At 58.0% G+C, this 17470-nt stretch overlaps 1 protein-coding gene across 4 annotated transcripts; it reads left to right on the forward strand.

Moving 5' to 3' along the window:
- Positions 1-1632: 1632 nt before the first annotated feature.
- On the forward strand, positions 1633-16438 carry AGXT (alanine--glyoxylate aminotransferase). Of its 4 annotated transcripts, XR_002005026.4 has the most exons (12): positions 1641-2850; positions 3063-3255; positions 4508-4815; positions 5535-5635; positions 8869-8939; positions 9868-9952; positions 11008-11103; positions 11835-11904; positions 13413-13508; positions 13897-14025; positions 14282-14479; positions 14589-14651. XR_002005026.4 is itself a non-coding variant. In XM_019022787.4 (11 exons), the coding sequence occupies exons 1-11, from the start codon at positions 2686-2688 to the stop codon at positions 14694-14696; spliced, it is 1422 nt and encodes a 473-aa protein (XP_018878332.3). In that variant the 5' UTR covers positions 1650-2685; the 3' UTR covers positions 14697-16438. The 4 variants fall into 4 exon arrangements, 1 of the variants encoding a protein (XP_018878332.3); XM_019022787.4 differs by lacking the exon at positions 14282-14479 and having other exon boundaries at positions 1650-2850; positions 14589-16438; XR_002005027.4 differs by lacking the exons at positions 13897-14025; positions 14282-14479; positions 14589-14651 and having other exon boundaries at positions 1633-2850; positions 11835-12602; positions 13413-13471.
- The last annotated feature ends 1032 nt before the right edge of the window (positions 16439-17470 follow it).

Raw genomic sequence — 17470 nt, forward strand, 5'->3', positions numbered from 1 at the left:
ATACCTTCATGTATGTTACTATAATGATGCAACCAGTGCAGGAAATAACCACCGTGCCACCTGGTTTACATCCTATGCCAGGCACTGGCACCCGCCTGCTTTTAAACCTCCTCCGTCAGTACATAAACATAGTCTTTCCCCCATATGAGTCCTCCTAAAACTGTCAAAAGGCCCATTTCCTTTTTTCCCAACATTTTAATTAAAATAATCGTCCTGCCCCTCCTGGGCTCTTATGGCTTAGCAGCCCCGCTAAAAGCTATTTAAACCCTTTTCAAGCTTTGGCCCTATCCCACCTTGATCATTCTCTTCACTATGGTGATTGTAGCCTGGGAACAATAGCTCCCACCCAAATCACTGTCTTGAACATCACTTCTGATTCAGAATTCCCTTCTAGAAGGAAAAGGGCCCTGGGACTTACTGTGGCCGGAGTTGTGGGAACTATCACAACTCTTACCCCTTGGGGAGGTTTTACTTATCAGGAATCACAACTAAGAGAACCTACCGCCTCCCTTGAAATAGCAAAAGCTGGCACCCATCTATCAGCTCTACAAGTCATTAGACTCACGAGCAGGATTTTGGTGTCTGGTAACAGGTGAGTTCTGGATTACCTCCTAGCTGAACAAGGAGGGGTCTGTGCTGTCATCAACAGGACCCGTTGCACTTACATTAATGTGTCTGGAGAAGTGGAAACCGATGCCCAAGAAATCATCAAACAAGCCAAATGGCTACACACACTTTCCCAAAGCAACCAAGACTGGGCCAAAACTTTTACTGATTGGTTTTCAAAAAATCACTTGGCTTCCCCCATTCCTTAGACCTTTATCTTCTGTCATTTTTCTTTTAATATTTGGTCCCTGCCTTTTTAATGCCCTGATTGCGTTTGTATGTTCTACATGAGAACAATTCCACCTGCAGAAGGCTATGCATTCCCAACACCGGCCTGCAACTGCAGCTCAATTTACATGGGGCTTCTTGATGGAAATACCGGCCTGCAACGGCAGCTCCCATTTACATGGGGCTTCTTGATGGAATCCCATCACGTGCCTCCGTGCACAAGTTTTCATGACCCTTTATTCCCTTCATGACTGAGAGCAAGAAAGGGAAAAACGTGACCTATCCCCCTGAACTCCCTTTCAGCAGCAAGTAGTCAGGCGCACCGGACACCCCTCTTCACTGTGCCGTTTCCCCTTTCTTGAGACCCCAACAGGAAGCAGGTGGACATGAGCATGGCAGAAAAGGAAGGGTCAAAGATTTCACCAAGATATTTGTCAGAGGGAAAATGAGGACAGCAAAGATCACCTGGCGACCATCAAGCAGGCCCCAGGTGGGGTGGGTGGGGGGGAACCTCTTTATTTGAGAAATGTAGAAGTAATTAGACTTCCATATTATCTAAAGTTGGCACCTGGTTCCAGGCCTCTTTTCAACCTAAAACTTATACATAACTAGAATTTCTATACATCCCTGGAATGCAGCATGCTGAAACTCACTGTGCAACCCCTGCCTTGTGTGTGTCTGTATACCATGCAGGTTTGCTTGCTAAATTGAGCCTGTAAACCAAAAAGTACCTGAAACAGGTCTCAATTAATTTAGAAAGTTTTTGTTGCCAAGGCTAAGGATGCACCCGTGGTACAGCCTCAGGAGGGAGGACATCCTTGCCAAGCTCAAGGGTGCACCCCTGACCACAAGGGCCCAAGGTGGTCGGGGCACAGCTTGCTTTTATTCATTTTAGGGAGACATGAGGCATCAATCAATACATGGGAGATTTACATTGGTTCCATCTGGAAGGGTGGGACAACTTGAATTGGGGGGCTTCCAGGTCATAGGTAGATTTAAACATATTTTGATTGGCAACTGACTGAAGAGTTATTATCAGCAGAAAGGAGTGTCTGGGTTATGAAACAGGGGTTGCAGGGAGCAGATGATGCCTTCAGGTAGCGGGCTTTCGAGAGAAAATAGATGGTAAATGCTTCCTATCAGACTTAAGGTCTATGTCGATGTTAATGCTGGGGGTTATGACGTGGCATGGCCTGAACGTCTTCCGGGTTAAAGTTTAGAGCACTCTGGCGGACAGGGAACCCCATTCAGATGGTTGCTGGGGGGCCTTCGAATTTTATTTTTGGTTTACAAGCCTTCCCATCAGCTGTGCCAGGGTCAGCAAACCACAGTCCATGGGCCCAATCTGGCCTGCCACCTGCTTTTTGTAAATAAAGTTTTATAGGAACACGCCCACACCTCTGGCAGCTGCTTTGCAAGCACGCAGCAGGGTTGAGTTGTTGCAACACAGACCACAGGGCCTGCCAAGCCTCAATTATCTGTGCTCCGACCCTTTAAGAAACACTTCTCTCACCCCTGAGCTAAGCAGAATAAGAGGGGCTGGACGTGCAGGACTCAGAGTGGGAGCGAGGAGGGCTGGGGTGAGGACAGCTTTGTCACACTCTGTTTTTCTGTCACTCAGCCCTGGGGGCTCCCTCTGCCTGAGGGCTTCGTCCCCTGCTGCCTGGCCATGACCCGCAGCACAAGCACAGATAAGCCTCAGGGAACAAAAGCAAAAGGCAGGGCTGCCACGGAAGCCCATCCACCAATCCTCACCTCTCACCTCTGTGTCCGCCCTGCTGGGAAATATTCCAGGCTTTGGCCAAGGCCAGTGCAGCCCCAGCTTCCCGAGCGGCAGGTTGGGTGCGGACCATGGCCTCTCACAAGCTGCTGGTGACCCCCCCCAAGGCCCTGCTCAAGCCCCTCTCCATCCCCAACCGGCTCCTGTTGGGGCCTGGTCCCTCCAACCTGGCTCCTCGCATCATGGCAGCCGGGGGGCTGCAGATGATCGGGCCCATGAGCAAGGATATGTACCAGGTAGGAGTGGGGGTCACTCGGGGGGCCTGGGTCTCACCCATGTTCCCACCCACAGATCACGGAAGAGGGGAGGGGTCACTGCTTCCTCACTCGGGGGGCCTGGGTCTCACCCCTGTACCCACCCACAGATCGTGGAGGAGGGAAGGGGGTCACTGCCTCCTCACTTGGGGAGGCGGGGAGCCTGGGTCTCACCCTATACCACCCGCATGCAGATCATGGACGAGATCAAGGAAGGCATCCAGTACGTGTTCCAGACCAGGAACCCACTCACACTGGTCATCTCTGGCTCGGGACACTGTGCCCTGGAGGCCGCCCTGGTCAATGTGCTGGAGCCTGGGGACTCCTTCCTGGTTGGGGCCAATGGCATTTGGGGGCAGCGAGCCGTGGACATCGGGGAGCGCATAGGTAAGGGAGAGGCCCAGGTGGGGATGGCCCTGGATCCATCCTTCAAGGCCTCCCTGGCCTCCCTCTGTTTAAAGCTGGCAGCCCCCGTTCCTGGGTGAGCGCTTACCCACCTTGTGGCCCTGTGCACACGAACCTCCTGCCAGCCCACTGCCTCCTCCAGGCGGTGTCAGGGCACTCATGAGGCCTGACTCTGATAGGGCTGGGAGCAGCACAGGTGCCCTGATCACCCCAGTCTCCTTGAGCTGTTTCTGGAGCATGTGCGGGACAGAACTACAGGGAAGCCTCTGGTCCCAGCACACACTCCTGAGAGCCCCGGCCGCTGTCCAGGGCCCCAGGCACCAGCTCTGCTCTGTGACAGGGTGGGGTTTCAGAAGCTGAAGCCTCCCCTCAAATCTCAGCAGCTTCCTTCTGGAATCTTGATGTGATACACAAAATATGGAGGTATGGGCAGAGTATTCGCCTCCGGAGTACACTTTTCTGGGAGAGAGACAGGAGCAGCAGTGTGCCCTGGGTTTAATGATTGATTGTGGCATTGAGGGACATCAGCTTGGTCAGCTCCACAATGGCCATGCTGGTTAATACGCAACCGCAACAGCCAAGAGGGTCTCAACCCCAAGTCCACAAACTTTTCAAGGGGACCCAGGGTCGGCAGAGGCCAGGACCCCAAGTGGACATCAGGGCACGCAGGCTCAGATGCCTGTGGTATATGGCTTCCCTTTTCCCCACTCTGTCCCCTCGGCCGCAGGTTCTTCCCCTCCCACAACCTGGCCCTGAACAGCACACAGGATAGGGCAGAGAGAGGGAGGGGATGAGGGCCTGATTCCCGGAGTCCCCAGCTCCAACAGAGGGCAAGACTGCTGCCTCGCTCACCCCTCATCCTTCAGTCTGTCATCCATCACACCTGTGGTGTGCCAGCCCTGGGCCAGGTGCAGCCCCGACCCCCGGGAGCTCACTCTCTGCTTGGGGAGGCCCTGGTCAGTGTGGCCTGAGAACGGGCGTTTCAGCTGAGCTCCATCAAGAGCGCCCCAGGAGCGTTGGCTCCAACAGCCAGGGGGTCAAGATGGCCCCGGCTCTACACACAGAGAGGCTCTCATTGGCCAGAGTCCACCCTCCTCTTCAGGCAGGCAGCCAGGGTGCCACGGTGGGTGGGGTCCAGCCCTCACAGGGCCCTGCTCAGCAGGGCCACGGGTGCCCAACACTGGCTTCTGCAGTGTGTGCGGGACACTCACGGCCCACTCTGTCCTGCACCCAGGAGCCCGAGTGCACCCGATGACCAAGGACCCTGGAGGCCACTACACACTGCAGGAGGTGGAGGAGGTAGGGGACCCGGGGTGGGGGTCAGGGCCGGGAGTGGCCAAGGACCCTGGAGGCCACTACACACTGCAGGAGGTGGAGGAGGTAGGGGACCTGGGGTGGGGGTCAGGGCCGGGAGTGGCCAAGGACCCTGGAGGCCACTACACACTGCAGGAGGTGGAGGAGGTAGGGGACCCGGGGTGGGGGTCAGGGCCGGGAGTGGCCAAGGACCCTGGAGGCCACTACACACTGCAGGAGGTGGAGGAGGTAGGGGACCCGGTGTGGGGGTCAGGGCCGGGAGTGGCCAAGGACCCTGGAGGCCACTACACCCTGCAGGAGGTGAAGGAGGTAAGGGGATCCGGGGTGGGGGTCAGGGCCGGGAGGAGGTGGGAGGGGGCATGCTGGCTCAGGGGCTGCCTGGAAGTGGCCAGCCAGCAGGGTGGGATCATGGCCGGGAGGCTGGTGGCTGTCCCTCAGCCCATCCTAGCATCTGGTGAGCGGCCACAGGGGAGGGTTCCATTACCTGGGAACGGTGGGAAGACTGGTAAGGAGGCTTCTGTCTGGCAGGGAAACTGAGTCAGGAGCCTGGTCCTGTGGGCAGGGCCAGAGGGGCTGGAGGCAGGAGGCTGAGTTGGAGTCTAGGCTGCAGAACATGTCCCTGATACTCAGGATACCCCACCCTGTGGGCTGAAGTCAACCTCAGCCTACCCGGAGTGTGGGGACTCAGTCCATCTAGCAACAGCCCTCACAGGCCAGGCAACAGGCTGGGGCCACTCTCCTCCATCTCTGCGCCAAAGTCCTGTTCTTGGAAAAGCCCTTGTCCCGGAGCGGAGATGCCCCAGCCTTCTCCCATGCACACCATCAGGGAGGAGTAGAGGCAGGCCCAGCCCCTGCTACCTGGAGCTGCGCCACCCATGGGGGGTTTGTGGGGGTGTTCTGGCCCCTGCCCCTCTGAGCTCCACCCACAGCCGTCCCTGCTTCCTCAGGGCCTGGCCCAGCACAAGCCAGTGCTGCTGTTCTTAACCCACGGGGAGTCGTCCACCGGCGTGCTGCAGCCCCTTGATGGCTTCGGGGAACTCTGCCACAGGTGAGCCTGGCCCCAGGGCGGTGGGCTGGAGCACAGCTCAGAGCCAGGCTGTGGGGAGGGGTGGGCACTGGTCCCTCTGGTCCTTCTGCCCCTGGTCCCCACCCCAGCCTCTGTCACATGGTGTGGGGTGCAGGCACCTCCCAGGTCCTCTTTGCTCTGGGCTGAGTCTAAAGACAACCCCAGGTCCCAGGGCAGGCTCAGGTGCTCCCTGGCCGAGCGCCCCCATAGTGCCCACTGACCTCTGTCCCCAGGGCTGAAGAGGGCTTGGTGCAGACTTCCATATCTTGCCAGGGCTTGTCCCCACCTCACCCCGAGATTGCCAGGACACTAAAGCTGCCTGATGCCCTCCACTTCCCTCCTCCAGCCTCCCTCACCCCCGCATGGGGGTGCACAGGGCAAGGCCTTGAATGGAGTCAGATGGGATTCCTGAGAAATGCGGACAGAGCCCCTTGGGACCCAGCAGTCCCGTCTGCAGGTCTGAGCACAGGACAGAGGAGAGAAACTCCACGGCCAGGGAGGGTCCTTCTGACAGGGCCCCCAGCCCAGACAGCTTGCTGCATGGACCGTGGCCATGAATAAAGCTCACAAACATAACCTGGCCGGCTTCAGCAACACCCAGGCCGTCCCCACCTGCGGCCAGCACGAGATACTTTCTGTGTCTTTTTTTTCTTTATAAGAAAACATGGAGGTGGAGGAGGGTGAGAGTTTGTGAACATGGAGGCGGAGGAGGGTGAGAGTTCATGAACATGGAGGCGGAGGAGGGTGAGAGTTCGTGAACATGCAGGTGGAGGGGGGTGAGAGTTCGTGAACATGCAGGTGGAGGGGGGTGAGAGTTTGTGAACATGGAGGCGGAGGAGGGTGAGAGTTCGTGAACATGCAGGCGGAGGAGGGTGAAAGTTTTGTGAACATGGAGGCGGAGGAGGGTGAGAGTTCGTGAACATGCAGGTGGAGGAGGGTGAGAGTTCGTGAACATGCAGGAGGAGGGTGAGAGTTCGTGAACATGCAGGCGGAGGAGGGTGAAAGTTTGTGAACATGGAGGCGGAGGAGGGTGAGAGTTCGTGAACATGCAGGTGGAGGAGGGTGAGAGTTCGTGAACATGCAGGAGGAGGGTGAGAGTTTGTGAACATGCAGGAGGAGGGTGAGAGTTTGTGAACATGCAGGTGGAGGAGGGTGAGAGTTCGTGAACATGCAGGAGGAGGGTGAGAGTTCATGAACATGCAGGAGGAGGGTGAGAGTTCATGAACATGCAGGAGGAGGGTGAGAGTTTGTGAACATGCAGGTGGAGGAGGGTGAGAGTTTGTGAACATGCAGGTGGAGGAGGGTGAGAGTTCGTGAACATGCAGGAGGAGGAGGGTGAGAGTTCATGAACATGGAGGCGGAGGAGGATGAGTTCCTGAACATGGAGGCGGAGGAGGGTGAGAGTTGGTGAACATGCAGGAAGGAGGAGGGTGAGAGTTCGTGAACATGCAGGAGGAGGGTGAGAGTTCGTGAACATGCAGGAGGAGGGTGAGAGTTCGTGAACATGCAGGTGGAGGAGGGTGAGAGTTCGTGAACATGCAGGTGGAGGAGGGTGAGAGTTCGTGAACATGCAGGAGGAGGGTGAGAGTTCGTGAACATGCAGGTGGAGGAGGGTGAGAGTTCATGAACATGCAGGTGGAGGAGGGTGAGAGTTCATGAACATGCAGGTGGAGGAGGGTGAGAGTTTGTGAACATGCAGGAGGAGGGGGGTGAGAGTTCGTGAACATGCAGGTGGAGGAGGGTGAGAGTTGGTGAACATGCAGGAGGAGGGTGAGAGTTGGTGAACATGCAGGAGGAGGGGGGTGAGAGTTCGTGAACATGCAGGTGGAGGAGGGTGAGAGTTGGTGAACATGCAGGAGGAGGGTGAGAGTTTGTGAACATGCAGGAGGAGGGGGGTGAGAGTTCATGAACATGCAGGTGGAGGAGGGTGAGAGTTCATGAACATGCAGGTGGAGGAGGGTGAGAGTTTGTGAACATGCAGGAGGAGGAGGGTGAGAGTTCATGAACATGCAGGTGGAGGAGGGTGAGAGTTCATGAACATGCAGGAGGAGGGGGGTGAGAGTTCGTGAACATGGAAGTGGAGGAGGGTGAGAGTTCGTGAACATGCAGGTGGAGGAGGGTGAGAGTTCGTGAACATGCAGGAGGAGGAGGGTGAAAGTTCGTGAACATGCAGGAGGAGGGTGAGAGTTCGTGAACATGCAGGAGGAGGAGGGTGAGAGTTCATGAACATGGAGGCGGAGGAGGGTGAGCGTTTGTGAACATGGAGGTGGAGGAGGGTGAGAGTTTGTGAACATGCAGGTGGAGGAGGGTGAGAGTTCGTGAACATGCAGGAGGAGGAGGGTGAGAGTTCGTGAACATGGAGGCGGAGGAGGGTGAGGGTTTGTGAACATGGAGGCGGAGGAGGGTGAGAGTTTGTGAACATGCAGGAGGAGGGTGAGAGTTCGTGAACATGCAGGAGGAGGGTGAGAGTTTGTGAACATGCAGGAGGAGGGTGAGAGTTGGTGAACATGCAGGAGGAGGGCGAGAGTTCGTGAACATGCAGGAGGAGGGCGAGAGTTCGTGAACATGCAGGAGGAGGGCGAGAGTTCGTGAACATGCAGGAGGAGGGCGAGAGTTCGTGAACATGCAGGGGGAGGAGGGCGAGAGTTCGTGAACATGCAGGAGAAGGGCGAGAGTTCGTGAACATGCAGGAGAAGGGCGAGAGTTCGTGAACATGGAGGCGGAGGAGGGTGAGAGTTTGTGGCGCTGCTGCTTGGGCTGTTCTGGGACTCTGTCCCCTCTGGCCTAGATTCTGGCCAGTGGCTGGGCCGAGCAGCTGTTGGCAGAGGGAGGCCCAGCCTGGTGCCACCCTGGTCCCTGGGGTCCACACAGGCCCTCACGTGCCTGCTGTCCATGGGAACCACAGACTGCCCGGCTGACCCTCTTCAGCACCACTGCGGGGCCCTGCAGCTGGGTCTCACCAGGGCCGTGATGCTCCCTCACTCCCCCAGCTCCCTCTGCTCCAATGTTCAGGGCTGAGAAAGGAAGAGCCACAGGTCCTGATGGATCCTGACAGGCAGGAGAAGGCAACTGGCCAACTCCTGGGGTGGAGGTGGGAGGTGCCCCACCTTCTTTGCCAGCCTGAGGCTCAGAAACCCCATCCAGCCTGGGGCCCAAGCCCTCCAGTGGCCCCCTGCCTCACCTGCTGCCCTCCGTTCTGTCCCCCACCTCTCCAGGTACAAGTGCCTGCTCCTGGTGGATTCGGTGGTATCCCTGGGCGGGACCCCCCTTTACATGGACCAGCAAGGTAAGGGTGTGCTCTGAGGGCCCTACCCAGCCCAAGCAGCCTTGGGGCTCCGCGTGCAGGAAGCCCTGCTGGAAGCGTGCGTCCAGCAGCCGATGCTGCGGATTCGGCCCCATCTCCACCAGGCCCAGGGAAACACTCACTCCTTACTGGGGCAAGAGCGGCTCCATGAGCTACGCAGCACCCCAGTGTTTCCACTGAGCTTTCAGATCCAGGCATGGGGACTGGCAGGAGGGACAGCTTCTGGTGGGGGACATTTGAGATGCCCCAGAGCTGTAGCAGAAGCAGTGGGAAGAGGAAGGGCCAGGGCTCCAGTCAATCAGGCGTACGGGACCCCTCTGCCCAACCCCCCAGAGGCTCAGTTTCACATCTGCCCTGAGCCCTGCCGGGCTGCCCATAGCAGTGAGCACCACTGTCAGGGTCACCTTGCAGGGAACCTCAACCAGGCCGGCCAAGGGGCCAAGGAGCCTCCTGTGCCCATCCGCTTATGGGAGAGAGCCTGCACGTTGCATCCACTGCGGTGCCTGCCCACCCACTCCATGTGAGCCTGTCTGTTTCTGCAGAGCCCCTCCTGATTTGGGAGTTCTCAGGCAGGAAGGGAGGGATTTCTGGGCTGATCCTCAAACTACTACTAAAAGCAGGGACCTGGGGAGGGCCCCAGGGACACGGTGCCCGGGGTGGCAGGGCTGTCCCTGGGGACCAGCACAGCAGAGGGAGAAGCTGCGCTAAAACGCTCAGGCCTGAGGTCATGGCTGCCACGCAGCAGTGCCCAGATTTGAACCCAGGGCTCCCTTCCACATCTCCCCTCCTATCGTGTACGGATTCGTGGTAGGGTCGTAGCCTAGCAGCCCATTAGCTAGGCAGGCATCCCGCTGGACTGGCCTGCCCTGAGGTGGGGCTCACCCATCCCAAGCAAACCACCCATCTACAGGCATCGACATCCTGTACTCGGGCTCCCAGAAGGCCCTGAACGCCCCTCCAGGGACCTCACTCATCTCCTTCAGTGACAAGGCCAAGTGAGTGACCCACAGACCCTCACCTCTGTGCAGGGCTGGGCTTGCAGGGAGCTCAGGTGGCCCGAGGCGGGAGGGGCGGGAGCCAGGCAGGAAGGGTTCCCCATGCTCCTCCAGCACCTGGCGCTCTCCTGCCCACCCTCTGGGAGGCCAAAGGCACTGCGTTCACAGGGAGTGGGGAGGCCGGGCGAGGGGAGGGTTGCAGGCGTGTGCAGGGTGCAGAGTCCACTGCTCCGGAAGTTCCCAGCTTCACAGCAAGGAGTGACCAGGAAAGGATTGAGGGCCTGAGGGCCTGAGGCCCAGCGCCCTGACCAGCCTCCGCCCTGGCTCAGCTTCCAGGGGCTGCCCCAAGAGACAACGTGGGCCACACACAGTGCCCCCTGCAGTCCCAATCTCACCTCCCGCTCCTGGTGTCCAGATTCTGAGCCAGGCCGGGCAGGGGGTGGGGGAAGGGGGCCAGACCTCACAGGCGGTTCCCATTCAGCTGCAGCCTGGCAACTGGAGGTGCCGTTCCCCAGAACAGAGAGGACTTCGGGGAGAAGTCAGGAATTCAGTGTTGGATGTGGGAGGTCTGAGATGCCCACTGGACCACAAGGGAGGGTGAAGGAGGCGGCTGGGTGTGAGTCAGGAGCCTGGGGAGAGGCCGGGGCTGGCCCCTCAATCTGGAGTTGTAGAGACGGACACATTTAAAGTTTCAAGCCTGGCCAGTGTCCCCTGGGGCCTGAAAGCAGTCACCTCTGGGTGATGTGAGAAATGAAGGCTGACCCTGTAGGAGGGGCTGGGGGAGAGAAAGGGGCACACAGAGTGGAGGGAGCTGGCCTTGGTGCCCCCATGGCAGGGTCGCACAGCTGGGCCCAAGGGCCAGCGGGACTGGACAGCTGAGGGACCCATGACCCACCCGGTCCCACTCTGACCCCTGAGCACAAATGCAGCTGGGGCGGGCCCTCCTGGGGGCCCCACCCCGTCTCACTCCTGTGAACACAGGACAGCCAGCGAGACCGCCTTAGCCTTCAGCCCAAACTGAGGGGCTGGTGCTCAGCCTGCTTCTTTCTCCCCAGAAAGAAGATGTACTCCCGCAAGACGAAGCCCTTCTCCTTCTACCTGGACATCAAGTGGCTGGCCAACTTCTGGGGCTGTGACGACCAGCCCAGGATGTGAGGCCTGGCAGGGACGGGAAGGTGGAGGGCGCTGGGCATGGCTGAGAGGTGGGGGGCTGGCCTCTCACTGCACTCAGGGATTCTCCAAGCCCCCCACCTTCATGCCTCAAGAACCCCAACTAGAGCCCCAGAATCCGCCTGCATCAGGCAGTCAAATGCCCCACCCTGGGTTCCCCCATTCCTCAACTGGCCCGAGGCTCTGGGCAGGGTCATGGCCCCCACTGCCGCTTCCACAAACACTGTCCCCCCCAGAGGTCCTAGCACACCCTCGGGCACTTTGGACCTGGCCCTGCCATATCTCCCCACTCCTGGGCCTCAGCTTACCCCTTCTGAAAAGACGACCTTGGCCATAAATCCAAGGCCCCTTATGTTACACACAGGAACAAGGCGCCAGGAATGGTGCCCTAGCCCAGTGGGCACAGAGGCCAGTGCCGGCTCTGCAGGCACGCTGGGACTGAGGGGCTCCGCAGGGAGGTGGTGGCACATGTCTCTGCTCCTGCAGCCACCCACTGCATCCTGGCTGGGCCCTGCACAGAGCCATGCTCTCCCTGGCAGACGAAGCTGCCTTCCCGGTCCAAAGTTCTGAACCCAGACAGGACTCCTCTGCGGAGGATACCGGCCTGTGGTCGGAGAGCCTGTGCTGTTGGGGCTGGGGCAGACAGAGCTAATGCCCCATCTGTCCCCGACCCTGCCCATGGTGCTGGACCAAGCCCCCTCGTGTCTTCCAGGTACCATCACACAATCCCCGTCATCAGCTTGTACAGCCTGAGAGAGAGCTTGGCCCTCATTGCAGAACAGGTGCATGGGCTGCACTCCACAGGAGGAGACAGGGCCACTGGCTGGATTGTCGAGGGCGCGGCCTGCAGAGAAGGAACCGTCCCTGGTGCACAGAGAGAAGGGAGCCTGCCAGAGAGAGGCCCTCAGTGGGGGTGGGGGAGAGAGGACAGGGCCCCGGGTACACTGGCTGTGGGCAGGGCCAGGGGGACACAGCCCCAGGGACAGATGCAGCAATGGGGCAGGTGTGGATGCTCCCAACCCTTCCATTGCTGTGTGAAGCAGTAAGTAAGGCCCGGCAGGTGGGTGGGCTGGGAGAAGGGGAGGCCGAAGGGGCCAGAGACGTGCCCACAGATAGGTGGGCGTGGATGTAAAGTGAGGGTTGGCAGTTCCTGCAGGCTTGTCCAGCTCCTATGGCAGGGCAAGAGCTGAGCATGAGCACTTGGGTGTGACCAGGGGTTGATTTGGCCACTGCAACATCCACACTCTCAGGACACAGGCGGCTGAGAGTGGCCTCAGGCCCAGCAGCTCTGCAGGCCATGAGACAGGAAGTCCCACCTACTTTCATCTGAGTCCTGCGTCCCACACGGCCCATTGCCAGCCACCAGTCCAGAGTCCGGGAAGGATCCCCGGACTGCAGCCAGCTTCCCATGAGGTTGCAAGGCCGTGCCTGCCACGTTTGTCCTCCTGGGTCCACTCATAAAGCCACTGCCTAGGGCTGGGTTAGTGCCAGGGTGCCCCTGTAAGCTAAATGCCACCCGCACCCGCGGGGGAAGGCGAGGGGTCAGGCGCTCACACAGGGAAAGGCTCTAGGGTCGTAAAGGTGGGTGGGGGGTGTGAGCTGGGCAGAGAAGGAAGAGAACAGGACCAGACAGCAGGGCACAGTCAAGGGCAGAGGCACAGGGACCTGGCAGAGTGCAGATTGCAGGGGCACATGCACAGAGAAGACGGGCCAGGGCCAGAGTAGAGAGCAGCTGCTGCTCCGGGGACCCACCTGGGGTGGCCATGAGAGCTGCTGGCTGGAGGCCGGGAGGACCCGTGACCAGAGGTGATGGCACTGAGGGGCCCAGGGCTGGAGAGACCACCCCTCACCTGTCCAGAGCTGAGGCAGGAGCAATGCTGGGGAGGATGCCAGGTCGGGGCAGCTGGCCCTGAGAGGAGAGGGGGCCTGGGAGCCAGCACCCTGAGCCCTGGCCCTGATCCACTCCAGCCCTGTGTAGCCCAACAGCCCTTCCCCTCCTTGCCCAGTCCCCTCCCCCTGCAAGGCACTCTCCGCTCTTCTCCCCCAGGGGCCACAGGCAGACCTCCCCTCTGTCTCTCTGAACCCTCCTCTGTCTCTCCCAGACCCAGATGTTTCCTCCTGCCCTGGGGTAGTCCCAGGCCCTGCCCCCGGGCAAAGTCAAACTGGGGGCTCCAGGGGCTCCCCTGCACCAAGGCCTGCAGAGTCAGGTTCTTCCTCCTGCACCACGGAGGGCGGGGCTTCCTGCCCACCCCACCCATGCCACTGCCCACCAGCGCCATCTCCCACACAGGGCCTGGAGAACAGCTGGCGCCAGCACCGCGAGGCCGCGGCATATCTGCATGGGCGCCTGCAGGCACTGGGGCTGCAGCTCTTCGTGAAGGACCCGGTAAGGAGGCCCCTGGCAGTGGGCAGCCCTGCACCCATGGGGAAGGATGAGGGGCTCTTGCCCAGCCCCCTCAAGAGGGACACTGGCTCCTGAGAAGGAGGGGGCGGCTGCCCGGTGGTGTGGCCTCGGGGCCAGGGATTAGTCTCGGCAGGAGCCATGAAGTCACAGCTCCCGGCCTCTGATGCGGGATCCCAGGACGGCCTGTGATCTCCCAGTGGGAAGTTGCCCATCCACCGCCTCCTAAGGGGTGGGGTCCCTGCTCTCTCCCCGCCCTTTCTCCCCCGGCTCCTCTGGAACCTGAAGCTGGGGCAGATGGTGCCGGCCAAGAGCTGTCACAAAGGCCCGTGCAGGGCCTCTCACCCACCCACTGAGCCAGCCCCTCCTGCAGGCGCTCCGGCTTCCCACAGTCACTACTGTGGCTGTACCCGCTGGCTATGACTGGAGAGACATCGTCAGCTACGTCATGGACCACTTCGACATTGAGATCATGGGTGGCCTTGGGCCCTCCACAGGGAAGGTGAGAGGGAGTGCCTTGAGGGCCTTTTGCAGAAACCAAACCCGCCACCCCTCCTTGAGCAGGACTGTGCACCAGGTGCAGGGGAGGCCAGGGTCATCCGAAAGCCCAGATTGCAGGAGCGTCCAGAAGGGCCCACTCTCCAAGGGGTATCCAGTAAAGCGTATCCTGTCGCCCCTGCTCCCACCCCAGCCCGCTGAGGTCACCAGGTGCAGCCTTTATGATTCCACTCGGAACATCCTTCCTTCCCTCTGAGCAGACCCTGGAACCAGGCCGGAAGCCCCACGCCTGGGCCTGGCTGTGTCTCTGAGTGGCAGTGGGGAGGGACCTTCACTGCACCACCCTGTCCTCCCGTATGGCTGCGGGTGCAGAGGGAGGAGAGCCTGCCCTGGCCTGGGTGTTCGAGGGCCCCCTCTGTGACCTGCACAGGGCTCTCAACTCCCCTCATGGACACTGGGTGAGTGGTCCTCACTCAGGTGAGCCCATCCTGGCTCTGGCCAGCCTTTGGTCAGGGTCAGGCAGGTCCCAGGCGGTAGGCTGACGTCAGCCCGCCCTGTGCCCCCCAGGTGCTGCGGATCGGCCTGCTGGGCTGCAATGCCACCTGCGAGAATGTGGACCGCGTGACGGAGGCCCTGAGGGCGGCCCTGCAGCACTGCCCCAAGAAGAAGCTGTGATCCGCCCGCTGGCACACACCTGGCGCTGGCACACACCTGGCGCTGGCACACACCTGGCACTGGCACACACCTGGCGCTGGCACACACCTGTCCCAGGCCCACCCTGAGGGACCAGGAGGATCAGGAGCAAACAGACCCTGCAAGGTCCTCCAGGCCTGGGGACAGGAAAGCCACTGACCCAGCCCGGGAGGCAGAACCAGGCAGCCTCCCTGGCCCCAGGCAGCCCTTTTCCCTCCAGTGGCACCTCCTGGAAACAGTCCACTTGGGCGCAGAACCCAGTGCCTTCCAAATGAGCTGCAGTCCCCAGGCCGTGAGCCTCCCGGGAGTGTTTAATAAAGGGCCTGGCCACCTCTCCTTACTGTGTGGGGATGGTCTGTGAAAGAGTGACAGGAGAGCATCTCTGCTCCCTGAGCTGCCTGATTGTGGACTTTAGGGGGACACTCCTCATCCTGGAGCCCACAGGGTAGATCCTCCCCTGGAGGAGGTGCCGTCACCACACTCTAGCCCCAGATGTCACACCCCCAAACGTCCTCACGCACCACATCCAGGTGAACCCACACGGCCCACAGGGCTGGTTGGAGACCCTGTCATGGACAAGGGTACCTGCGTGCTGGAGAGCGCACAGCCAGGACCTGAGCCCATGACACGTGGAAGCCTCCAATGGAAGGTCCCCCTATGCTCCCATCCAGCCAGTGCCCACCCCTCAACTGCCTGACTTCTGTGACCATAGATCGGCCTGGCATATTTGAATTTATTTATTTATTTATTTATTTTGAAACGGAGTTTCACTCTTGTTGCCCAGGCTGGAGTGCAGTGGCACGATCTCAGCTCACTACAACCTCCGCCTCCCGGGTTCAAGCGATTCTCCTGCCTCAGCCTCCGGATTAGCTGGGACTACAGGTGTGCACCACCATGCCCGGCTAATTTTTGTATTTTTAGTACAGATGAGGTTTCACCATATTGGCCAGGCTGGTCTCGAACTCCTGACCTCAAGTGATCCACCTGCCTCGGCCTCCCAAAGTGCTGGGATTACAAGCGTGAGCCACCGTGCCCGGCCATGGTTGAATTTCATGGTCAGTGGAACACACAGCAGGTCCTCCACTGTGCCAGCCTCTTTCACTTACTGTTTTTGACACTCACATGTACCGTCGTGGGCGCCGGTGTGTCTTTGTTGCTGAGTGCCGTCCCGTCACATGGACTTGCCGTCGTGGGCGCCGGTGTGTCTTGTTGCTGAGTGCCGTCCTGTCATATGGACACATCATGATTTGTTGGTTCATCACCATAGTTGAGCATCTGGGTTATTTCTATTTTGGGGCTGTTATGAATACGGAGGTAGTGAAATTCTTACTCAAGCCTTCGTGTGGCCATATATTTTCATTTTTCTTGGATAAATAACTAGGAGTGGAATTGCAGGGTCATACAATAGGCTTAACCTTATACGAGACTGCCACGAAATTCTCTGAAGTGGCTCTTCCATGTTTCATTCCTGCAGCTACAGCGTCCAGGGTGCTCCACGTCCTCACCCACACTCCTTGTCTTTTTTTGCTAGGGGGTGTAAAATCCTGTCTGATTTGGTTTTAGTTTGCATTTCCCTGATGCCTATTGATGTGGAGCAACTTCTCATATGCTATCGCCGTTTGTAGATCTTCTGAGAAGTGTCAGTTCAAATATTTTGTTCATATTTGGATTTTTATCTTCTTATTGTCAATGTGTGATCATTTTAAAATATATTCTAGATACTATCAGATATGTGTGGCATGAATATTTTCTCCCACTCTGTGGCTTACCTATTCATTTTCTTTTCTTTTTTCTTCCTTTCTTTTTTTTTTTTTTTTTTTTTTTTGAGAAAGAATCTCACTCTGTCCAGGCTGGAGAGCAGTGGTGTGATCTCGGCTCACTGTAACCTCCACCTCCCGGGTTCAAGAGATTCTCCTGCCTCAGCCTCCCAAGTAGCTGGGATTACAAGCATGCACCACCACACCCGGCTAATTTTTGTGTTTTTTTGTAGAGATGGGGTTTTGCCATGTTGGCCAGGCTGGTCTCAAATTCCTGACCTCAAGTGATCCACCCACCTCAGCCTCCCAAAGTGCTGGGATTACAGGCATGAGCCACCACACCCAGCTTACCTATTCATTTTCTTAATTGTGTCTTTCAAAGAGCAGGTATTTTCAATTTTGGTGAAGTCATATTTATGAATGAGTTTTTTTCTATGGTCTGGGCTGTTTGTATCTTGTCTAAGAAACCTTTGCCTACTTTGAGGTCTTGACGATATCTTCCTGTGTTTTCGTCTAGAAACTTTACAGTGTCAGCTTTTGTATTTAGGTCTATGATACACCTCATATTAATTTTGTGCACAGTGTAGAAAGGGGGTCAAGGTTCATTTTTATCCATACTGATATCCCAGTTCCAGTAACGTTTGTTAAACAGACTTTCCTTTCCCCATTGAACTGACTTGACAACTTTGTTAAAAATCAGTTGACTACACATTCATAGGTCTATTTACAGCCTCTCTCTTCTGTTTCATTGCATCCTTGTGTCAGTCCCATGCTGTTGCAAATATTGTAGCTTTACAATAAGTCTTGAAATTAAGAACAAGTCCTCCAATGTTTTTCTCCCTTTCAAAGGTTTTTTGTATTCTACATCCTTTGAATTTCTGTGTACGTTTTAGATTCATGTTGTCTATTTCTTCAGAATAGCTTGCTGAAATTTTGGTAGGAACTGCACCAAATCTATATATCAAGTTAAGGAAAATGGAAACAAAGTATAAATTCCGT

This window comes from Gorilla gorilla, chromosome 11, assembly GCF_029281585.2.
Source record: "Gorilla gorilla gorilla isolate KB3781 chromosome 11, NHGRI_mGorGor1-v2.1_pri, whole genome shotgun sequence".
NCBI classification, from domain to species: Eukaryota; Metazoa; Chordata; class Mammalia; order Primates; family Hominidae; genus Gorilla; species Gorilla gorilla.